Genomic DNA, 24,778 nt, shown 5'->3' on the forward strand with positions numbered 1-24,778 from the left:
GTCCGATAGATGGTCCGATAGGTGGCCCCTTTTGTGGCGAAAAGGGGTATAATATGGGACCACCTATCGGTCCCTTTTGTGGCGAAAGGTAATGCAGAACTTCGCCATATGACCACCGCCTAGGACATGCCGTGGTAAAAGTGGATAGAAATTTACATTGCGGGTGGTATGAACGGGAGTTAGTCCCAAGCCCCCGGTGTATGGCGATTTCGCTAGTTCGGGACCAGTCCCGGCGAACTACAGGGAAGAGCTGGAAAATTATCTGCGGGTTCGAGTGAGTATCTGTGTGTTTGTGGAGATCCCAGCGGGAATGTGAGAAGTTGGTTTTTGTGTTCTTGAAATCCTGTTCCTTTTTGCAGGCGGCGGTGTAGGGATAGATAATTTCTGAGCGCTAAATGAGGGTGGGTTTCTGAGTAGCATCAATATCAGGCCATTTATGCGCTGTGTGATTTCTGTGGCACTACGATTATAATATTTTTAAACAAGAAAATCACCAACTTATAATATTCAAAAATCCTATGATTTACACCAAAACCAAAAGACTTGTTCTCACATTTAGTTTTAATTTTTAGTAATTTTAAAATTCGTAGAAAAAATATTAATAATTGTTAATCAAAAAATTAAACTATATAACTATTATCATAATGTCTATAATGATAATATTAATTTATTTTACTCAACATTTTTCAAATAATAATAAGAGTGAATGTGGGATTCAACAAAATTATAGAGAAAAGCCACGGTAAGACGATTAAAATATTTGATCACATTTATCAAGGAATTACATTAAATTACAAAGAAAACTATTGTTGCTTTTTACATTTTTAAACATTTTCTGTGAAATAAAATAATTTGATCGTCAGATCGTGGCCTAAGCCATTTTTAAGTGTTGTTAAAATATAAAAATTCGTGTTGGTGGTATTGATAACACGAAAAATGCCTAACATACCAATAATATACGTAACCTTTAATGATTACGGTCCCTGAAAAGTATTTTTTAAACGAAATACTTATTTGGCGCCAAAGTGTGACCGGACTTTACAACGAAATTTATATCAAATCTGCATTTAGTATTATCAAGTATATGATGCAGGGTCACATCATTTTTAAATTTGTTGGAAAAAGTGAAAAAAAAGTGAAAATAGTTAATTTTAATCTAAAAAACAATAAAAAGGTGAGTGATAAAATGAATTTTGTCTTTTTATAACCTTTATTTCAGCGTTACAAAGGTAAGTATCACAGATATTTTCCCCATTAATAAATATACGCCTCCGGATGCTATCTTCAACACAAATTCTGCATTTCAGTGACACTTGAAATGTTTTTAATCTTTACCAGTGGTAAATGGTGTGAGGTGTTCATTAAATGGTTGTATAAATAGTACTTCAGTACTAACTTAGTTGTTTAACTTAATTAAAATATTACATTTATTTCAGCCAGGCCGACTGAGACTTCTTGGGACCAGAAGTGTTGCGCCTGCGCTTGTCATATTTTATTTTTTCTTCTCATAGTTTTTGATATAGATACCCGACATAAAACAACTGAACAGAGGGTAAATGATCGGCCATGGCAAACCAGGCATAATTTCTGGAGAGATCCTTTAATTTTGTGCGGAGACCTAATAATGGTAATTACTCTTATTATTATTCCTGGTCTTACATTCATATCTAAATTATGTTTGATATTTTCAGAAGACAGACAAGAAATGGATATCTAAGTACTGCATTCGGCCAAGCAAAACACGGGAATGCTTCAGGCATTAAAAATTTGTAGTTCCAATGCTTCGATTGTAAATATTATTAATAAATACACAAACAAATATTACAAAAAACATGATTTTTATTGTGGAAAATCAGATACTGCAAAGCAGTGCAAAACCAAAACTGCGAGGGTCTGGAAAAACCAAAACTGGGAGGGTGTAGAAAAGCAGATATTGCAAGTGGAGGAAAACCATAACTGGGTACGTGTGGAAAATCTATAATGCGGGAAGTCGAAAAACCAGTGGATTTTGTCCTGCATTCTTCTGCCAGAGATCCAGATAGAAACCTCATTTCCCCCTTACTTTTTGTGTCACCCCCGTGTATTTTGAAACCAGAGATGGAAGAAATGTAAGGGGTGAATGAGGTTTAGTCCCTTCCGCTTCTATGGAGAAACCTCTTGAAAATATGTTATTTTCCAGAGGAATTTTCCCGGTGGGATGACAACCGCAAGTGGGTATGTGTTCGTTGCAGCTCCAATTGCGAATTATCGCACAAACACACAAATGCCACCGACCGCGAAATCCAAAACGAGCTCACGTACGCACTTCCCAGCTGGAAAATATATTATTAAATACTATTAATGCCAGCGATAAATTCGTTGTAATTCCGCCTGGATCGAGTCAATTCTCTAAAGCCCACGAAAGCGGGATCAAATAACGCGGATGTAATAATATTATATCATTTGCATGATGTTTATGGGTCTTGAATTAGAAGAAAAAACCTTTTAATGGGAGGCTAGCGGTTAAAATTAGATTAAATACGATAGTTAGGCTAATAAAGTTTAGTTTTATTAATTCTAAATAGATTTAAAGATATAATTTGCAGCTCAATAAATAAACGTAACTAATTGTTAGCCATTTACCGCTATTTATTACATTTCAAACTGAAATATAGCCATCTCACAATATCAAAGAAGCCGGATCTACAATATGTTCCTAAAGGTTGGTATCCCCTACCCAAGAAAAATCTGGAGAAATCTCGGTTATGAACCGCTAATGCGCTCAATTAACCTGCACAGCTCCAATTGCAGTTGCATTAACTATCAATTTTCTCTTTCATTGTTCTGCTCTGGGCCAGTCTTATATGTAATTACAATCATTCTGACGATCGGTCGGTGGGTCGGTCACACATGCGTAGAGATGCGTTGCGCTTGAGTATCTAAAAGATACACACTCCACACTGCTTGGCAATTAAGAGTGTGAATTTTAAGCCATAAAACTGTTGCAACAGTTGTTGGCCCGTTGCTCGCTGTCATTGTTGTAGTTGCTTGTATCCGATTTTTTCGGGTGAAAGTTTTGTTCTATAAGATCTTAAGATGCTGTTTTTTCTTATTTGTTACAGATTTTTCTTTGCCTTCTTTTTTTTTGTGTCAGTTGGGTCTGAACAATTTCCTAGACATAATTAGCTCACTCGCATATCTTATCGTGGCGAATAGTTCACATGAGCTGGCTCAAATCAAATGAATCTACGAGCCCGTAGAAAGTTCCCAATGTATCTGCAAGATAGCAGCAGCAGCAGGAGGAGCGAACGTTGTCTGAGTAAACATCTTAATTTCACAATAATTGCACAAATGAAATTGAAAAGCCCCAGAGAATGCTCGTTGGTTAATGGTAACCAATTTAAGAGACGGGCCCTCCTGCCTGCACAAGAAAAAATGTCTTATACTTAAATTACTGTAATAAAATCTGCCACTAAAAATATAAATCAAAAAAACAAAGATCTGTTGTTGAATTCCATTATTTTCTCATAACTTTTTAATGAATGGTCCGATTTGAATAAATTGTTTCTACATTTTGAATTAAAACACAACAAAATTGCATTTCTAATTTTTGGAAATAGGTATATTCTACATTTTGATAGGAATTAAAACACAACAAAATTGCATTTCTAATTTTTGAAATCAGTTTAATCTTCAGATGAGGTTTCTTTTTTTCAGTGTTCCTAACCTGAGTGACTGACTGACTCAGTGAGCGATCCGAAAGTGCAAACATTCAACACTGGTGGCACCAGCTGGACGACGATTGCCTCGCGGACAGGCGCAACCATCAGCGGGATTGCCGAGTCGCGTTCGTTTCTATTTTTTCTGCTTTTTTGGGGCGTGCGGCAGTGGCTGGGGCACTATTTGCATGGCCTGGCACACAATAGACAGAGTGGGGGAGCAGGTGAAAAGTGTCCGACAAAGAAAACAAACCTCGGATCTGTTGAATGGCGGCTGGTGCCCGTACATTTGTACCCATACCCCATACCTCCCATGCCCGTGCAATTTCATAATGGCGTCGTCAAGCCAAGATCGCTGACGACATTACAGTTAGCCGAGATGCATCTTGGCCCGATTGCAGGGCCCAACTGCCTTATTTTCGGTCTCTGGTTTTCTTTTTTTGACTGTCTAACTGTCTGTCTGTCTGGTCTGCCTGCCTGTCTGTTTGTCATGCCCTTTCCAAAAAGGTTGTCGCTGCCTTTTAGCAGCCATCGCATAGATCATACATTGGGCAATTTAAAAGCAATTTGAAAACCTTTGAACTCGCATTTAACTTTGACAAATTAGGTTTTCGGTAAAGTGCCACAAAATATTGAACATATCAGTTTAAGGTAAATTGAATTTATGGAAAGTTAAAAGCATGTTTTTATTTGACATGGATTAACTTATATGTTGATTAATGATTTAAAGGGAAAGTTTAGATTAAAGGCGCATTTATAGGATTTTTAGGTATTTTTTAGCATTTATTAAACAAGTAAGGGTATGGAAATTTCTATGGTTTTTTAAACATTTTCTGTGGCAAGTAATTATCTATCAATTTTTTTTTCGCTTCTTTTGTCTGACCAAAATATGATCAATTGTTGCCATCATTTTTTGGGCTGCTGCCGTTGTTGTTTTTGCTGTGGTTGTTGCTGCTGCCACAATGGTGCAGTTGTTGTGGTTGTTGCTGTGGGCCGATCTTTCGAACAATAAGCGAATATTGTTCGCAAATGCGAAATAATAATAATGTTCAGCAGCCAAAATTGAGCCATGTTACCGCATCGACAACAGTCGGCAGTGGTTGCTATGTTGCTGGTTTTACTAGTGTTGCTGCTGCCTGTTGCAAGTTGCAACAATAATTGAGCGCTTGGCTTGCTTTTGCTTTTTGTCTTGTTTTGTAATTGCCATGCAAAAAGGAAACACAAACGGACAACTTCGATGCATTTGTAATTACATTTGATTGCAACAATTATTTAAAAATAAAAAAAATCACAAACCAAAATTGGTCAGCAATAAAAATCGTGTGGTATGAAATGTAGCAGCTCCTTAAATGTGTTTTACAAAGAGAAAAAAACAGTGTTATTAAAAACACATCATTCTCAATCAGTGAGGAGCGAAAATAAAGTTTTGCTAACAATCAGAACCAAAAAAGCCAGACTTAATTAAGATCTGTTTTACTTTTTTGCTCTGGAAATGAGGTCATCATCATATCCGTAACGGCTGTCAATTTGCGTTTGCTTATGTCTGATGATGAGGTATAAGTATACCCAGGTCTCAGTGTCATAAAGTTTTTGCCATTCGGTGGCATTGGCCCAAAAGGCCCCGCTGGCAACGCGCCACAAAACGCCGGTGAGGTATTATTAATTAAAAGGGAAATGCTGCCGCTGGCCAGTCGTTAAAAAATGAGTAATAAAGGTGTTTCCTTTTTTAACGACAATCGAATAGACACTGCAAGTCACTGTTAAGATAATTAAAGAGCAGAGAAAATAAATAAAATTAAGTAATTAGCTTTCAGATCTAAGGAATGGTATCTAATTGCAAGGAATGGGAGAGGCTTCTTTATTGTTGTAATTAAATAGAAAAGACTTAGATTTACCTCATCGACAATATGTTATTTTTTAGGGTCTAATAATATTTATAGTTATTATTTATTAAGAAATAATTGTTAATTGTTAATGGTGCCGGTCTTCAATAAGCCTAATTTAATCTGAATATTGAATAACCACAATACACATACTCACATCTATTGACACGGAACCAATGCCACTTTCATATTCGTAACAAGTGACGCAGACAACTCTATAAGAAGGTCTATTTTTGTGTCCAACTGACTGTATCTATTTCAGTCTAGCCGAAATGCCTACGCGTACGTTTATAAATGTGCCAAATAAAATTCAAAAATTTAAAAGTAAAACCATTCAAGAAAAACCTATTCAAATGTTTATGTGACTTTAATTACGTGACAGCGCACTTGGAATGAAAAAAACATTGAAATCCTATTAAATATTTATGCACTTATGGCCGCAGCACAGACACAAGTGTAAGCGATTGACACAGATACTCGCACCCTGAGCTACACAGATACATCCACCGACTGTCGGATAGTCAGATAGTCGGAGAAATAGAGAGGGCGCCCCAAACATCCAAACATGGACACACTAGCGAACCATAACCAAAAACCAAGTTTCGGAGGTGACGCAATTTACAAATAGTTGCGAGCGAAAAATTTGTATTTGCACACAAAATTCTACAAATACAAATAACAGTCGCCCGGTGGCAGTAGCTAACAGTATCTTTTGGATACATATTTGTTGAGCAAAGAGGAAAGCCACTACACGGAGGAAAAAAACGGGTTGTCTTGGAAATAATCCTAAGCTCAAAACATGGGCCTTGGCTTTTAGATTAGACCAAACTTTTACACTGTTTTTTTCAAAAATATTTTGGATATAAAAAGAGGAGCTATTAGAAATTAGAAATAATATAAATAATAATAATATTATTAAATATTATAAGTACTGTACTAAGTACTAAGTACTGAAGAACTAGATTATATTATCTCTATGTGCCGAAGAAAAAACATTGTTTCGCTAAGACTTGGACAGGTAAACCCGGTCCGCCGTTCATGTGTCCGTCAACGGATTGAATCGCATCGAATCGCATTGAATCGCATTGAATCGCATGTGGCAAGGTGTAATTTACCCTTCAATCAATGCGCAGCGAATCAGTTGGCAATGTGCTGTGCGCAGGCGCACCTCGATGGCTACGGCTATGAATCCCCTCAGCCCGTGCCGTTTTCGTATCAGTTGGCAGCACATTTGGGTTAACAATTGGTTAACTGTATACCGGCCATATCGGGGCTTGTGGCTATATTTATATATATATACGTACATGTTTGTGTGTGCCGCCGAATGACTAACTGGGCGCAAGGTGGTTTTTATACTCTGTTAAAAAAGCATTAAAAAACTTGTGTGCAAGTCGGCAATGCCAGAGGAAAGCCAACTACTACCAAAGATACTATTTGGTATTTATGTATACAACATAAGTGACTAATCGGATTTCAATGAGGTAGTTTGAGCCATATTTGAGAGCTGTTCAATAAATATTATAATAAATTTTATAGTAATTTTAAGCCAAAAAGGGGCCAGTAAGTAGTACTTGCTTATTTTTAAGAGCTTCCCGTTGCTAATAAGTTTATTTCAGGCAAACTGTTACTCAACCAAAAAAAAATAGTGATCACGTTTTGATATTGAAATTACTTCCTACCACAACCATTACAAAAATTAATTATTTTTAAGTAATAGCTTAATTTTAGGTTTTGGCCGCCACATCAAAACGAATGATTAATTGCTATACTTTTTCGGTTATTTTTGAAAACCAAACTTTAATTGTTTTATTGTCAGAAATATCGTTTACATTTCCTCATTCGGTCAACTTTAGGCCACATTTCTTACGTTAACTGTTTGGCTTGTTTTAACGCCAAGAGTTAACCGAAAAATGGAGAAGGAGGGAAAAAATAACAGACAATGAGATGTTGATCATGTTGTAGTTGGCAGGTTAACAAGCAACCCGAGCAGCCTTAGGTGTGTATTTATGTTGAAAATATCTACGGCGAATTGGTGCTTCCTTAATTTACCATGTTAATTGCTCAAATTAACACGCAGATAAATCGAGAGACAAGTCAACAAACCTGGCCGTCGAGTCAACAACTTGGTTGCGCTTTAAGGCAGCCAAGGAAAACGTTTCCTTTTGGCCAGCAACAACAGCGATGGATGACGGCCAAACAATGCGTCCAGTTTGGACAAACATTTGCAGCAGCAGCAAACCATTTTCCACAAACCAATCCCCATTTCCATTCCTATTTCCCATTCCAACTTCCCACGTTGCGCGGCAGGTAGCCGCAAAAACTTGTAGAACGTGCTGGTAAAAATGGTAAAAATAGCCATGCCAGTTGCAGCAACAAATTTTCAAGTTTAAATCTAAATGTGGCAGTAAATCGTGCCTGGCCGGCAACGGAGATGAAGATACTGTAAAAGTCCCAGCTCCGAGCTCCAAGAAAGCCGGGCTCAAAGAAATTAGAAGCGTGCTGAGGGCAGACTGTCTGGGGGATGGTAATCATCGTTGTAATCAGTTTTTTGAATGGGGTCACTTTGGTCGAATAATGAACCGAATTTCCACAAAATGTTTGTCACACTTTTGACATTTGCACGACTGGCTTGTCTGCGGAAAACAGTTCCCCAAAATAAATGAATCGGGAATGAGAATTAAGACAGCGACTGCCATTCACTGGGCACGCAAGCTGCTCGGCGAAAAACCGAAAAGCCAAATAAAATGCAGTTCGTCTTGCTTGGTTGTACAATGTGGCGTATGCGCAATGTCTGGTGACAAGCAAGCTTGATTTTAATTCACGTAGCTGCGGTGAAATCTAGTGACTTATTACTTCAACAATTTTAAAGACCCTAACTAATAAAGTTAGTTTTTATTACAATGTTAAAAATTCCTAAAGATTAAACGGCGATCAGGAGCGATGGAAGAAAATTGTTTCAACTTAGAAATATGAAAAAAGTATATTGATTCAACACTCAATTAACTTTTAATCAGGGAACGTAACTGTTATAAGTTTTATTTTAAAAATCACACTTTAACAGTTATTTTCTGATTTGTAAAGTAAAACTCAAAGAATAACTGTTATTTTTTGAGTTTTATAATAAAAGTTGACAAATAACAGTAATTCGTCGTGATCAAAATAAAACTCAAACTTGATTTATGGCGATTTTGTGGGTAAACAAAATTTTAAAAAAATATAGGTATAAAATATGCGCGGTTGCCTTTTTTAACAAATTTTTAGTAAGTTATAAAAAGCACGGGTAATATGTTTTTTTTAATTATTTCATTTTTTCAAAAATGTCAAGGGAATAACTGTTATTCATAAAAATCAAAAAATAACAGTTATTTTTTGAGTTTTATTATAAAAATCAAAAAATAAAAATCATTACGGATTTGTAAACTACAATGGCTAATAAAAATTGTGGTGTATTTAAAAAATTTTTAGGACCCTTCTAAGTGCGTGATTTTTTTGTATGAAAAATTTACAATAACAGTTATTTTCGTTCCCTGCTTTTAATCGAAACTTTAATCGAGAAAATATTTGCAAGCGGAGAAAAATATTGACTTTTAAACTTTAGAGTTTGGAAAGTGGGGCGCGACTTTTGACGCACTTGGCAAAGTTCACAAGTGCTCGCAAAAGTTAAGTGTCGTCAAAACGGCAAAGAGTATAGAAAAATGTAAGGGAATCATCTGCGAGGCGAAGAACCAACAGACCGGCATTCAGCTGGTTGTTAAATTTAAAACTTTAATGTCATGCACGAAGGAAAATGTGTGGAAAATGCATTTGCGTGGCCACCACATGGCAAACACACACACACTATATAACACGAAATCATCGGCTTGTTGAAAAGGGGGAAAATAAAATAAAACGGCAGCGCGAAGCGCGAAAATATCTCAAAACAAACAGATGCAGATGCGGCGAAAAGCGGGAGGAAAAGCCAAGGAAAGTGCACGTAAACAGAGATAGGCAAAAGCAGCTGAACAGGGGGAAAAAGAAAAAAGAAACAATATTTCCGCATTCCTCGCCGCCAGCAAGCTGGCAAACATATTTGACAAAAATTCGCTGCACCAATGAGATACAGCTTTCAGGGTAACTCGCTCATCTAACCCAAATTAATTTTGTATTTCTTTTCTTTATTATTATTTTATTTCATTTTTGAAAATTGCCAAATCAGCATCAGAGCGGCAAAAAAGAAGTTTGGTTCCAGCGAATCTGCAACTCGTTTCGATTGGAAAGTGTTGCCAATTTGCTCAGCGACGATGGTGACTTTAATTGTGCGCTTTATTAGCGCAATTTATGCCCCGACTTGGCTCAATGCTCCCATCGAAGCAGCAGAAACAGCTGAACGGCTCGTGCTCTGTACCTCGACTCAACTCCATTTAGTTTGGCTCGACTCGATTCAACTCGACTCTTGATTATTATTTCTCAGTCATTGCAATTTCGTCTTATTTACGGCAATTACGCTCTAAATTCAATTGTTACGAAATTATGATGATTTATACACTTCGACTCTATAGCGAACGTGTGTCTGAGCGATATCCGTGAAACTTTTCAATCCACCCATGGATCAGCGCCATAGAAAGTAGAACAGGGCACCAGAGTGGGAAAAGCCAAGCGAACAATGGCACGGCAATGACAAAAACACACCAGCACAAAAGCCGAGCCAAAAATGAAAACTGAAAATGAACAACAATCAGCCGAATGTTAAATGATTAAATGATACTCAGTGTATGCGGAATCGGGGTATACGTAATTTATTTTTAGAAAAATCATTCATAAAATAAAAGTCAATAACTGATAAAAAAAAAAAGTGAATAATTTACAAGTTTTTGTAAGCTTTTTATAAAAAAGCCAAAGCCAAAAAGTTTATTACTCGGTACCCAGTAGTCGAATCAAAAACAATTCAACGCACGCTTTATTTTTTACGAAAAATCACATGACAATTGCAGCCCAGTTATTATAATATTATTATACGACTTAATTTGCAAATAAATAAAAAATAAATTGAAGTATATATAAGCATGTATTATCGCTATTGTGCCATTTCCCAGGGGCGGGGAGTGCAGGGGGCACGCTTACATACAAATGTGTGTGAATTGTTGAATGTGCGAAATATCACAAGTCAGAAATACAAAGAAATACGACCGGCTAAGAGTCGAATGTTAAACAACCAACCAAAGTGCAAATAACGGTCTTTTTATTTAGCTTTTTCAGGATCTCAAGGTTAAAACTTGCCTACTGTCTATCTTTACTGCACTCTATTATTCAGACAGCTGTGGCAATTGCATTCGCGTTCTAAGCAAACAAAACAATAAATGCGATGAGTTGGGGCAAAATGCGCAAATGAATGAATCAGAATACTGAAGCGACTGTCAAAACAGAATGGTAATTTCAGAGTAAAACATCAGCTGATATGGGTACTCGGCAAAACAAACAATAGACTTTAGGTATATGTACGAAATTTGTATTGGTTTCGGATGTAGGTTGTTGCGATAAGGTTTTCCAAGGTGTGTTCAATTAGGGTGCCTTAAGTGCAATCACAATGTATATAATACGGGTATTTCCCTTTTTATCATATTTGTTAAGCTTTATAGTTCAGTTTTTGGTAAAAATTTAAATATATTTCATTACGATCCTCAAAATTTATTCAAAATTTGTAAGTACGCCGGAAACCTTTGCCGGAGGACGGTCCTCAGCGATGTGTCTTCTTTTTCGAGCTCCCCATCGATTCTTAGATTCCGCTGTTATGCACGGGATTGCAAAAAGAAGATGGTGAGTTCTAAGAGGTTAAGTTATTTAGTCTTTACCCTGACCAAACAATCACCTCTAGGAACCTAAACCAAAACCAAAGTTCCGACTAGACCGAGGACCCTTTTTATCCCAGCTGGACTACCAGTCGCGATTGCAGTTCCAAGCACCAGCATTAAAAATCCCCCTCAGCGGCATTATTTGCACCATTGGACCCTCGTCCAACAGACCTGAAGTCCTTTTACAGCTCATTCGTGCTGGAATGCGGGTGGTGCGGATGAACTTCTCTCACGGCTCCCACGATTACCATTGCCAGACGATCCAGGCGGCTCGTAAGGCCATCTCTATGTACGTGGAGCAAACAGGTCTCCCTAGAACCATAGCCATTGCTCTGGATACCAAGGGTCCTGAAATCAGAACGGGAAAACTTTCCGGAGGCAGTGACACCGCCGAAATCGAACTCATGCCCGGCGACAAGATCACATTGAGCACTAACAAGGAGCTGAACGAGAATGGCACCAAGGAAAAGATCTACGTAGACTATCAGCAATTACCGGCCATCGTTAAGCCCGGAAATCGGATCTTTGTCGACGATGGATTGATTGCCTTGGTGGTAAAGGAATCCTCGGCGGACGAGGTTCTCTGCCAGGTAGAGAACGGTGGTAAACTCGGGTCCCACAAGGGAATCAATCTGCCTGGCATTCCAGTTGATCTTCCCGCCGTAACCGAACAGGATAGGCTGGACCTCAAGTTCGGGGCCGATCAGAGGGTGGACATGATCTTCGCGTCGTTCATTCGCGATGCCAAGGCTGTGAACGAAATTCGCCAGGCACTGGGACCGTTGGGTGAACACATCAAGATCATCTCCAAGATCGAGAACCAACAGGGTCTGGCGAACATCGATGACATTATCCGTGCATCCGATGGCATAATGGTGGCCCGTGGCGATCTGGGCATTGAGATTCCAACGGAGGATGTGCCACTGGCCCAGAAGATGATCGTGGCCAAGTGCAACCAGGTGGGAAAGCCTGTGATCTGTGCCACTCAGACGATGGAATCGATGACGACCAAGCCGCGGCCATCGCGCGCCGAAACCTCGGATGTGGCCAATGCGATCTTCGATGGATGTGATGTCGTCATGTTGTCTGGTGAAACTGCCAAGGGCAAGTATCCTGTGGAATGTGTACAGTGCATGGCCAGGATCTGTGCCAAGGCCGAGTCGGTTTTGTGGTATGAGAGCGTTCAGAACAACCTGAAGAGGGACCTCCGGAATAAAACCACCGATCACATTTCGGCGGTGTCCACGGCGATTGCGGAGGCGGCCACGGTGGGTCAGGCTCAGGCCATAGTGGTGGCCAGTCCGTGCTCCATGGTGGCCCAGATGATCAGTCGCATGAGGCCACCGTGTCCCATTGTGATGCTCACTGGCTGCCAATCGGAGGCGGCTCAATCCTTGCTCTTCCGAGGCATTTACCCACTCCTCGTGGAGGATATGGTTAGCGGTAGCCTGAACTTTCGACGCATAATGCAGTCGGGTCTTAAGTTAATGACCAAAATGGACATCCTGGAGCCAGGGCAAAAGGGAACGGTTATGGTAGCCAATGCCATGGCAGCGGAGAAGATCACCTTCCGGTTGATCACCATCCGGCAGCCGACTACCGCTGAGCGAGATCAGGAGGAGCGCTGCAGGAAATTGGCCCTCCAACAGCGTTGCAAGGAATTGGCTCAAAAGAAATCCTGCCAAAAACTCCAGCAGGAGGAAGAGTGCCGAAAAAAGCTCGAAGAGAAAGAATGCCGAAAAAAGCTCGAGGAGGAAGAGTGTCGAAGAAAGCGAGAGGCGGAGAAGTGCAAACTGGCCGAAGAGTGCACGAAATCCGAAGAAATGCTAAGTGTCTGCTCGAAGAAAGAATGTCCTACAAAAGACGATGAAGCCTCGAAATGCTTACAGTTGATGAAAGAAAGACAAGCAGAAGCTGAAAAGAAACGGTGCGAAGAATTCAAAAAGGAGGAAGATTTCATGAAAAAATGCGAAGCGGAAATGTGTAAGCAACTCAAAAAATGTATGATGTCCAAAGAAAAGCCAAGGGTCTGTCCGAAGAAAAAATGTCCAAAAGAGGATGCTGAAAAGAAATTTAGAGAAGAATCTGAAATGTCCTTCGAAGTGAAAGTCGAAAACTGCAAGACTGGGAAACTAGAAAAATTCAAGAGATTAAAACTCGAAAACTGCAAGCAGCCGTGCCAAACAAAGAAAAATTCTGAACCGGCTACAAAGGTGTGTAGGTGTATGTCGCAAGTATGAAGATACAATTGTTTTTATGTCAAGGATAGAACTATTGCCGTAAGAACGTTCTCTATTGATTTATCAACAGTTTATAAAGGCGTGTTCAAAACATTAATCATAGAGTATACAAAAGTGAAGGGTTATGGGAAAAGCTAAGTTTTTAAATAAGGTGGAGTTTAATTTTTAAAATTCATTAGTCATAAAGGCTTTAATTGTTACACTTTTATATCTTGGAGTATTGTGAACAATTTCAAAAACTTTCGCAATAAGAAAACGTTTTCAATTCGTTTTACTCTCCCATTTATTTCTGCTCTTTTTATTTTTCCAGATAAAGCAATTAGCAACGAATGGAAAACAAAAGTTAAAGCAGAACTGAAAAAATATAAATAAAACTGGGAAAAAGAAAGGCAATCAATTGGGTTGAGAACTTAATTAGCTAACGTATGGTTGAAACAAGTTGAGTTCTGTGCTTTTGTTTTTTAATTTAGCTGAAAATATGAAATAAACAAAGCTTTGGCGACAAATTTCACCAAACAAAACAAAAACGGAAAAAAGGCTGAATCAAACAATTTAAAGAGAAAAAAAAGCGAGCGAAACGCAGGAAAAACAATTAAAAATGCCAACAGAGCAGTGCCAAAGTCAGACAAAGAAGGCAGAATCACTCGTACACACACACAGTCTCCATACAAAGTTTCAGAGTTATATAGCGAGTGGAATACAATAATAATTGCTATATAGCGAACCGCCTAAACCGGGGAAGTTAAACCGAAAAACCCGCATGGAAATGCCAGAAGTTGAATAATAATACACACAACTTTCAGAGGGGTGTGCTTTCAACCGAGTCAAGACCGTGCATAATCAATCCGAAATGAATGACACAAGTGAGTCGACTAGAACTCGGGTAAAATAATAACAGTCTCTTAAGATCTCTAAACGAAGTCCCAGGCAGTTTGGCTTGCATACAAATTACCGTCTTGTAACAATTAAAAATTAACCAGTAGTTGGTTATCTTCTTAATTAACAAGATAAACATAGTGGAGAGCGAAAGAGAGGCAGCAACCTGGCTGTCTTGGTCATTTTAAACCTTGTCCATGTAATTAGCTAAGTAAATGCATAAGGCTACCAGCGGGGGGTGGGAAAAACTGACTGGGTAGAAAAATTGCAACGCAAAAAATGCAGGCAGGAATTGGGGTGGTTTGGGATCAGTAAATAATTCGTGTTGGGCAAGGTTATTATGGGAATGCGGGTGTATCAAAGGTGGATGAACTCACAACTCGAACCTTCGGTACTGAAACTATTATTAAATAAATATTTTTAAAGACAAATGTGAAAAACAAGCAAAGTGTGGCTATATGCATTCAGTCGTATTTATATATTGGTTAGTCATTTACATACATACTTCCGTGAATGATAAATAGACTGTTTTTTTTATTTATAAAGAATCCCAAATGCGAATTGTGCTTTTAATGTAATAATCCAATTCCAATTCCACTTATTTAAATATATTATTCATAAAAATTACTGACACATACTATTTTTATTGGATTTAATTTAGTTTTAAGGGGTTACTCTAATTTCCATTCCACAAAACTTCTAATACCCTTTGTCATAAAAATCATTTTTAAAACGATCGGTTATAAAATCGGATTTAAAAAGATTTTCACTTCCGCTTAAAAAGTGAGTTTGAGAAAACTGATGTGGAAGGAACTCAATTTATCAAAGCGTATTTGGGTTATACGAACTAGACAAACTTGAAGATACGCACCATTTATCTAGTTAAATCTCATTTAAAACGGGTCTCGGCTAGAATGTTGAAATCGGCGTACAGCATGCCTGTTGGTTGGTTGTCCGAAAATGAAAATTGATTAATCCAAATGAATGCGTTGCGGTGTCTAAGTGGGTTTATTTGGGTTTAATTTACTGATATTTTCGACTGTGGAATCATTTGATTTCTCTGATATGGTCACAAGTCACTTTTCATTTTCTTTTCTTTTTTTTTGCCAACACACGGAGATAAATATTTTTCGATTTTGCTATGGGGGACTTTCGGGTTGTTGCGTTAAAAATTTCACTTTTAGTGCCGGGGTTTCGTAATACCTGGGCGTAAAAACTAGATATCTTTTATTGATTTGCTTAGTATGCAAAAAGAGGGTCGATCTCTTGGTTTTTATTTTGTGAGTGTGAGCGACTTAAATTATTCCAAGCCGAAAATGTAGAACGCGATCGAAGCGCGTCTTCGCAGCACACAAGTAAACAATATTCACCGACACTGAAGCACTCGCGATGAGAATAAAGGTTGTGAAGTGATTCAGCTGCCCGAGATCAGATGACGCAGAATCTGCTCTTTGTTTTTGGGGCCCTTGGAGCACTCGGTTTTTATTTCTGTATATATTTGCTTACAAAATATTGAAACACGTGTGCTAGGCAGAAGAATATACGCGTATCTCGCAGATACAATTTCAGTACTAGATACGACGAAAAAATATAAGCCAACAAAGCGTTATCGCGTTGTACGCGGCTCTGCAATTGTTTGAAAACTAAAGGAAAATAAAGCCAGCGAGAGTCCAACAGCTGCGAGTCGATGGCTGAGTTTTTCGCTGAATAAGATACATTTACAGAGAGAGAAAAAGAGGGTGAGCGAAGCGCTGAGCAAGAGCGGAGCTCGAGTGAAACTCTCTAGCGGCTAACTGCTAGCCCTGCCAGCTGCTAGCTCTCGATTGCCATGAGTCATGTGAGCGCTGAGTGAAAAAGACAAAAGAAACTTGGTTTTACTTGGGCTTCCAGTTAAGTTTTTAATACAATTTCATTATAATATCTTTTATTTTCCTTATATTTCCTTAAATAAAATCCGTATTTTTTGTAAAGCATATCTTGAAAACCCAGCACCTTTTCCTGTTAATTATAAATTTGAGTGAGTAATTTTCATTCAGCCAGCTGAATAAAGAGCAGCCAAAATCAGAGAGTTAGCAAAACTCAGGGAGAAAGAGTGTTTTCATTTAAGAGCACTATCACGTATCCAATGCATAACCTGCATCTGCTGCATCATCTTCGGCTTTTCGTTTTTGAGGATCCTATCATCGCAAAGGTTATTTTTCTTCTAGACACACGCTTGTTTTTATTTGTTTACGCACTCTGTTTGTTCGGTGCGTTTAATTTCTAGGTAAACAATCGCCACTTAGGGCGCCCGCTTAGATGCAATCAATTACAGATAATTGAGACAGAACTCCACGAGGAGCACAAAAGAAGTAAAGAAATCAAAAGAATGCAAGCGTGTAAAGTGTGGCAAAGGGTAATGCACTGGGCCAAAGACACATAGCAGACATCAGCAACATTGGACAGCAACAACAAGTTAGAACGAAAATCGAATATAGCGACTATAAGATACTTGGTACTAAGCATCACTTATCTTAAAAAGTCTAAATAATAATAAAATAATAGGTTTTCGAGATTTACTTTTATGAAGTTTTTGTAATTGAATATATTAAAAATATATAAAGAATAATATTACATTTTTTTATATCTTTATATTTATTTCTTGTACATACTAGACTTCTTAATTTCATATTTTATTTAGTTTTAATATAGTTTATATATCCTTAAACGAACCTATTAACTAGTATACCTCACTAACTATAAATACCGGGTATAACAACCGAGCAACTCATTAGTTTTTATTATGGTTGTTGCCATTGGTGTTGATGTTGCAGAGCCATATGAAGGAGAGGAAAAACCGCCATGGACAAGTACAGTAAAAGACCAAAGCGGGGAGACGACGCTCGAGTGACCCACTGTCCAAGTGGACGGCCTTTCTTATCATCTATCTAGCTCCACCTCTCTCCCTCTGGCTGCTTAATTACACGCCAAGGAGTCGAGACAGAAACAAATACCATGCTATATAGTACGTAGAAGACACTCCACACCACTCCACTCCGTTGGGGTGCGAGTGGGACATATGAAGGGCACAACACACAAACACCAAGTTGCCATGGAAGCACCGCAAAAGGTTTAATCAATGACCCGCTAGAGCTCTCAAAAGAAAAACAACTTCAGTTTGAGTTGGTTATTTATGGAAATTGATAAGACAAATCGTACGGGTAAACCATGGGTTTTACGACCTTTCATTTCCATACACTTTTTAAGTGCCTTGCCATGGCTACCAATATGAAATATCAAAGCAATGCTATCCTTAATTATATCTACACACATGTATCTGTTTATGAACCAAGATAATAGATATGCATAGTACGTTTGATAAATTCATGGGGTCTATAAAATGTGTGAAGAGATTGCGGCTGGGATCATTTTTTTAACATGATAAGGTGAGATTTATAAATACTCACAGTGGAAAGCCAAAAACTAAATATAAATAGCATTAGATGGCTTGCTCTATATATATTTTTAATTTATGTTATTATAGCGACGTTAATTTATTTATACTTTACATTGTGTCAGAATAGTTTTAAATATTATTTTACAATCCAAACAAATTTTTTGTTCATTTGTTGGAATAAAAATCTACAGTATATCTCGTTTATTCGAGTGTGGCTGAATTTTTTGCACCATCATAGATTAGGCTTTCTACCTCAATAATTAATTTAGCCGGGTGTTTTTTGTGTTGGTGCCATAAGTTGATAACGGCTGTATGGCAACTTGAATTATCGCTTATCAATTTGCCATGTATAGGTGTGAGAACCTCTATAAAAGCGTTTCAACTAACCCGATTCAATTCAGTTTGCCAACGTTAGCTGACCGACAAGTGTTCAACGGTTTTCAAGCACTCAATAAATAATAAATCTCAAAGGTGAGAAAAAAGAGAGAGTGTCACATTGATGTGCAATTAAATTCATTATAAACTATGTACAGAAACTTAATTACTATATATAAAACGTTGCGGTCATTGTTTATTTAATTATCAGTTTTGGAGTGTGCAAAAAAAATAATGCATAAAATTAAAAACCATGATTTGAACATTCTCAATTTCAGATGTCGTACAAGGTTGAGGCTGTTCCCGATTCCTATGCCGCTCTGGGCGAGGGACCCCACTGGGATGTGGAGCGCCAGAGTCTGTACTACGTGGACCTCGAATCGGCTGGCATTAATCGCTACGATTTCAAGCAGAACAAGGTTTACAAAGCGAAAATCGAGGGCGAGGTCTTTGCCTCCTTCATTCTGCCAGTGGAGAACAAGCCGCAGGAGTTCGCTGTGGGCTGCACCCGGCGCACAGTCATCGTCCAGTGGGATGGAGTCTCGGCGGTGGCCAAGGTCGTTCGCACCCTCTTCGAAGTGCAACCGGATCACAAGGACAACCGCATTAACGATGCCAAAACCGATCCCAATGGACGCTTCTACGGTGGCACCATGGCCGACAAAGGTGACATCTTCACCCAATGGAAGGGTGAACTCTACAGCTGGCAGGCCGGCGGACAGCCCAAGGTCGTCCGGAGTGAGGTGGGCATCTCCAACGGCCTGGCCTGGGATGTCAAGGCCAAGAAGTTCTACTTCATCGACACCAACAACCACGAGGTGTTGGCCTATGACTACAATCAAAGCACTGGAGCCGTGAGCAACCCAAAGGTCATCTTCGATCTGAGGAAAATCCGCCCGGAGGGTCCTTTGTTCCCCGATGGCATGACCGTGGATACCGACGGAAATATCTACGTGGCCACCTTCAACGGTGGAACCGTCTTCAAGGTTAATCCAAGGTGAGTTCGATGGCTTGCTTTCAAGTTCCCATATTAATTAATATTATCTTTCAATGCAGCACCGGCAAGATCCTGCTGGAGATCAAAATTCCCACCACTCAAATTACCTCGGTGGCCTTTGGGGGTCCCAACTTGGATATTCTGTATGTGACAACTGCCAACAAGTTCGACCAGCCGAAACCAGCTGGCACCACCTTCCAGGTCACCGGTCTCAATGCCAAGGGTTACGCCGGCGTCAGTTTGAAGATCTAGATTATAGAGTACTTGTATAATAGCATTTAATTAAATGAGCAAGTGTTTACTTGTATACTGAAGTAATACAAATTGGCATTTTTGTTAACATATTACCGGTATATAGATAAAATTGGGGTGTTCCAAAGCCCTACAAATCTTATAGAAACTGAATAATGTTCTTAGTATTATTTCAAAAATATTTTGTAATAAATTACAAAATAAATAGCCAAATGTATATAAAAGCAACAGATTTATTATTTGCCCTTGGGGGATGTGAATCAATCCTCTGGTTCCAAGCGAGATAAGTGAGACCCACTTCAAAAAATCAATGAATTGTTGTGAAATTGATATATAGCAGTTCTATGCCCTTGGTCTTATTTTTGTAGGGCAAACGGTTTTTGATTAAATTCGAATTGCAATGGTTTTGTTATAAACATCTAGTGAAGTACCCTTCAGTGAGATATTACAACTTAATTGGTTAAACAGATACCAGGAGATACGTGGAATGGTTTAGGGGGCTCGTACTTCATAGCTTGTATTTGTCGGATGTTTACAGTTCTATGGAAGATTTTAGAGGCCTAATCTAATCTTGATGAAACTGCAAATCATTTGGTTCCTTATAATACACCATACAACTCAATCGAATATACTTTTTAGTAGCACAAAACTGAGTTTAGTTTTAGACATTTTCATGGGAAATTCATGAAGCTATAACACTCATTTAGTTGCCATAAAAACTATTTTTACCGGCAATGAAAAGCATTCTTTTCAGCTAATATTTGTTTTATTTTATCTTATCACTCTTTTCATTTATAAGATAGCCAAATTACCCGTAATTAGTAATTCAAAAGAGCTTTTAACGGAATTGTAATGAGTATGCAGAATACCCAAATATTATCAAAGGATGCCTCGCAAAAACAAAACATTTTAAATAAATAACAATCAATCGCCAATAAATAAAATATGCGAGGCAATTGAAAAGAGGGCACAATATTGATTGTAAGTGAAATGTAAACTGTGGCTAGGAAAAAGTTGTGGGAATCGACGAGGTCTCAGGGGGCAGTCCAATCAAAAACATATTTCTACAGAAATGGAAATAAAGGGCGAGGAGATGAGAGATCGTTTCGACAATTGTTTGCGCTGCATCCAAAACAACTGTCCCACAATATATGGGTAATAAAAGATACATTTATCCAGATACACAGATACAGTATCCATATGCGCATTGTTTGACAACACGAGAATGCCACACAGACAGATTCAGATCCAGATACCGAGCACATATGGCAGCAATAAACATAAAGAAAGCCGAGAGATGGGGCTGAAAACTGAAAACTGGGGACTGGAACCTGCCACTTAAACCGCAATCAGAAACAAAATTGATTTAAATTTGAAAATGTAAACAACACCCGACATGGAGGGCAGAAAAAAAGGGGCTGATCTAACAGCAATGCAGCGTAATTGTATTATAACAACGGAGGCTGAAACTTCCAGTTCATGACCGACAGTGGTCACAGTGAGTTTGAAATATAAATGGATACTTAAAGCATTATTTGCTTGAAACCCAAAAATTAAATATTGATATAATCAATACAGGTGGTCTTCCTCATGCAACAAAAATATGAAAGAGCTTGTTAAAAATGCAATACGCATCAAGTTAGCAGAACAACTTTGGAAATTGCAATTTTTTTCTTATTGACAATTTGCCGTTATTTATCCGTAAATTATTCGTGAAACAATTAATTTTGCCGCTCAACTATTTTAAAAGTTATAGGATGTTCTGCTAACTTGATATCAAGTTAGCAGTACAACACCTTAAATGTTAACTTTTCCAAAATGTTTTTAAATGGGATTTTGCCGTTATTTATCCGTAAATTATTCGTGAAAGAAAAAATTTTGTCGTTCTTAATTTAAGATTTATTTTTAAAAAAAACATAGTTGTTCTGCTAAGTTGATATCAAGTTAGCAGTACAACTTTTCAAATGTTAACTTTTTCGAAATGTTTTTAGCTGACATTTTGCCGTTATTTATCCGTAGATTATTCGTGAAAGAAAAAATTTTGTCGCTCTTAATTTAAGATTTATTTTTTAAAAAAACATAGTTGTTCTGCTAAGTTGATATCAAGTTAGCAGTACAACTTTTCAAATGTTAACTTTTTTGAAATGTTTTTAGCTGACATTTTGCCGTTATTTATCCGTAGATTATTCGTGAAAGAAAAGATTTTGTCGCCCTTAATTTAAGAATTATTTTTTAAAAAAACAAAGTTGTTCTGCTAACTTGATATCAACTTAGCAGAACACCCCCACTAAAGTTCAAAATTTCCGAAACCTTTTCTAATGGGAATTTGCCGTTATTTATCCGTAAATGATTCGCGTAAGAAAAAATTTAGATGCTCTTGTTTTAACATTTTTTTTAATAATAGTTGTTCTGCTAACATATGTATGCACAACGTGGACGGTAGCAGAGCTCTGCCGACGTCGACGTCAAATGCGTAAAATTTCTGCGAATTCTGCGTCCTGGAGGTTTATTAATTTCTGCAGTGAGTCTGAGTCAATATTATTTACAGAATTACACAAAATCAAAAGTTAAAAATGTTAAAGCATGAAAAATGGATGTTGCTTCTCACAGAAGCAGAATTCGCAGAAATTTTATGCATTTGACGTCGACGTCAGCAGAGCTCTGCTACCGCCCACGTTGTGCATACATATGTTAGCAGAACAACTATTATTAAAAAAAATGTTAAAACAAGAGCAACTAAATTTTTTCTTACGCGAATCATTTACGGATAAATAACGGCAAATTCCCATTAGAAAAGATTTCGGAAATTTTGAACTTTAGTGGGGGTGTTCTGCTAAGTTGATATCAAGTTAGCAGAACAACTTTGTTTTTTTAAAAAATAATTCTTAAATTAAGGGCGACAAAATCTTTTCTTTCACGAATAATCTACGGATAAATAACGGCAAAATGTCAGCTAAAAACATTTCAAAAAAGTTAACATTTGAAAAGTTGTACTGCTAACTGTAGTGTCCAACTTAGGTACATAAATTTACAAACATTTCGGTCTGCCCTCGCTATGAAGTTTGTCGGTAGCTGGTAGAATGACAGAGACCGCGTAGATCATCCGATACTACCGCTATGATAAAGCTTTTTGGTTCAGCATAGATTATTGGAAGTACAGACTCCAGAAAATGTTCACGTGCAATCATTCCACTTATATGCCTTGAACTATACACACTTATATTCTTTTGTCAACGGCAGTGTTTGTACTTCAAGTGAAAATTACCAAGGTTACCCACGTGGAGTTCACGTAAGCTTTAACAAAAATGAATTTAGATTAAACCACCAATTAATAGTGCGCCAAATTAAAACAGGGAACTACCAAAAACTCGAGTGAAAAATTCAGAAGGCGTAAATTTCGAAATCAACGATTCGGAGCGATCGCGGGAATCGTCCACCGTCCAGCCCCCCAGCAAAGTGGCTAATTCGATCCGAGAAAATTTGTGAACCAGCTTGGAAAACCCTCAATTTGTCTACGGCGAAGCTGCCGCCCACCGGGCATAGTCAGTGCAGACACGTGGGAATACGGATTACGCAACCGCTACAGCTTCAGTCGCCAAGAACTAGCTACCCTTCTACGCCTACGACTACACGAGATTATAGGCAATTGTAGCGATTAGCTGGATTCACCCCTATAAGGAACCCTTTCCCTGTCCCGGTCTCAAATGAAAAAAACCGGTGCAGGCTGACAAGTGCCCCAAAACGTATTGCAGCGTCATAACTGAATTCAAATACCTGCTCAAATTCATACATCTGTCTTGATTCTCGTTCCGTGGAACTCTTGTGTTAAGTTTCCACACTGCCGCAGTTTGATCAACTTCGTTGCGATTAAAATTTGTTAAAATTATAAAAGAAAACCTACTTAAAGTAGCTTATATTTGCTTATTGCCATGTATTAATATAATTTGTTTTGATTATGATTAACTACATAATTATCTATAACTAAAATCTATAAGTACAGTGAGCAATATGAATTTGGGAAGCTTAGAATATTTCTCTTTATATACATATAACTTAAATTCTTAAATATCTACGATTATACAGAGCATATACATAAACATCGGAATCATCTTGGGCCCAACGATACATCGATGCATATGATTTAAACATCTGTGAGTATTACAATACAAGAATGCAAGCTTACTTCTTGTAATACACCATTTTTATATATATATATATATATTGATTTGAAACTATATATATTCCACCACAAGCCCCAAGTAATTATCTAGTAATTGAAAACAACAAATGAAGAAAGGTATATAGGTGATTAATGTTAAATGTAAAATAATTGTTACTCTTTTGATTTGTTATTGAAATTAAAATGGAATCTCTGTACCTAATTGTGAAAATGATCATGATGGCTTAAATTATTTATATCTCTGTCGGTCGAGTACTTATGCTTATCTCACACAAACTTCAGTTGTAGAACAATAATCTGTGTATTGGGGCAACGCCTGAATTAAATAAGTTGCCATGGTTGGGTGGGTAGAGATAGGGAACAACTAACATCTTTGATCCCTTCACCGGATATAAATCTTCTCTAATCTACCAATTCATTCAAATGCGTGTCGGCGCAGCCTAGGATATTAACGTAAACTCAATATTAATTATTCTATTTTGTTTTTTTTTGTGATCAGCGCATTAAACATTGATTTGTGTTAGTAAACTTAGGTAACTGGGAGAGAAAGGACCCCGACCAATCCGACGAGCTGGACCCGAGCACCGCTAGAATGCGCACCGTCGATCCCAGTTCCTTTTTAATATTGAGTCAGAACCAACATCATGTGGCCAATGTGATAGAAAGAGTCTTATAGACTTTGGCATCGCTTCTTGTCCTAAACAGAACACTACACAATCTGGCGCCCAACGTGGGGCGAAAAGGATATTTTCCGTCCCAATTTTGCTCTAAAAATCCATCCTTTGTTATAGAAATTTCAACTTTTAAGGCCACTTTTTATAAAGTATTTCGATGACTGATTTGGATGCATCTGAACTCCAGCGGTGGAATTAGCGATTGCATTTCGGTTCCGGATAGATCGACCCCGTTTGATTCAGGCTGACCAAAGTGATTGAGATATCTATAAAAGAAAGCTATCTCTAAATGAGTCGGAAATACAATGTTCTGGAGCGTTTCGGACATTGTCCATCAAT

The 24,778-nt window shown here is 38.0% G+C and overlaps 2 protein-coding genes and 2 long non-coding RNA genes across 11 annotated transcripts in view; 3 read left to right on the top strand and 1 right to left on the bottom strand.

Moving 5' to 3' along the window:
• Positions 1 to 24,778, bottom strand: part of jvl (javelin-like) — a 70,011-nt gene that overhangs the window by 34,996 nt on the left and 10,237 nt on the right. Inside the window, exons 1-2 of one of the 5 annotated variants that reach the window (XM_070217017.1) lie at positions 16,032 to 16,097; positions 15,397 to 15,464 (exon numbers count right to left, since the gene is read on the bottom strand). The exons of 3 other annotated variants lie outside the window; for them this stretch is intronic. In XM_070217017.1, the coding sequence (XP_070073118.1) occupies positions 15,397 to 15,399 (3 nt within the window). In that variant the 5' untranslated portion in view covers positions 15,400 to 15,464; positions 16,032 to 16,097. Of the gene's footprint in view, positions 1 to 15,396; positions 16,143 to 24,778 lie in introns of those variants that run through there. One more of the 5 variants, XM_070217016.1, reaches the window with a different exon arrangement.
• On the top strand, positions 738 to 1,826 carry LOC138913502 (uncharacterized). Of its 2 annotated transcripts, none has more exons than XR_011419273.1 (3): positions 738 to 1,368; positions 1,437 to 1,627; positions 1,692 to 1,826. It is a non-coding gene; the product is annotated as an uncharacterized lncRNA (long non-coding RNA). The 2 variants fall into 2 exon arrangements; XR_011419272.1 differs by having other exon boundaries at positions 738 to 1,174.
• Positions 11,241 to 19,657, top strand: LOC108061079 (Senescence marker protein-30). Of its 2 annotated transcripts, XM_070217019.1 has the most exons (4): positions 11,241 to 11,374; positions 11,433 to 13,622; positions 18,615 to 19,333; positions 19,393 to 19,657. In XM_070217019.1, exons 1-4 carry the CDS (start codon positions 11,372 to 11,374, stop codon positions 19,583 to 19,585), a joined length of 3,105 nt encoding a protein of 1,034 aa, XP_070073120.1. In that variant the 5' UTR covers positions 11,241 to 11,371; the 3' UTR covers positions 19,586 to 19,657. The 2 variants fall into 2 exon arrangements, with proteins under 2 accessions (XP_070073120.1, XP_017002592.2); XM_017147103.3 differs by lacking the exons at positions 11,241 to 11,374; positions 11,433 to 13,622 and adding an exon at positions 18,343 to 18,432.
• On the top strand, positions 22,596 to 24,307 carry LOC138913447 (uncharacterized). Of its 2 annotated transcripts, XR_011419201.1 has the most exons (4): positions 22,596 to 22,874; positions 22,939 to 23,328; positions 23,669 to 23,736; positions 24,290 to 24,307. It is a non-coding gene; the product is annotated as an uncharacterized lncRNA (long non-coding RNA). The 2 variants fall into 2 exon arrangements; XR_011419200.1 differs by lacking the exon at positions 24,290 to 24,307 and having other exon boundaries at positions 23,669 to 23,789.

This window comes from Drosophila takahashii, chromosome 3R, assembly GCF_030179915.1.
Source record: "Drosophila takahashii strain IR98-3 E-12201 chromosome 3R, DtakHiC1v2, whole genome shotgun sequence".
Taxonomy (NCBI): domain Eukaryota; kingdom Metazoa; phylum Arthropoda; class Insecta; order Diptera; family Drosophilidae; genus Drosophila; species Drosophila takahashii.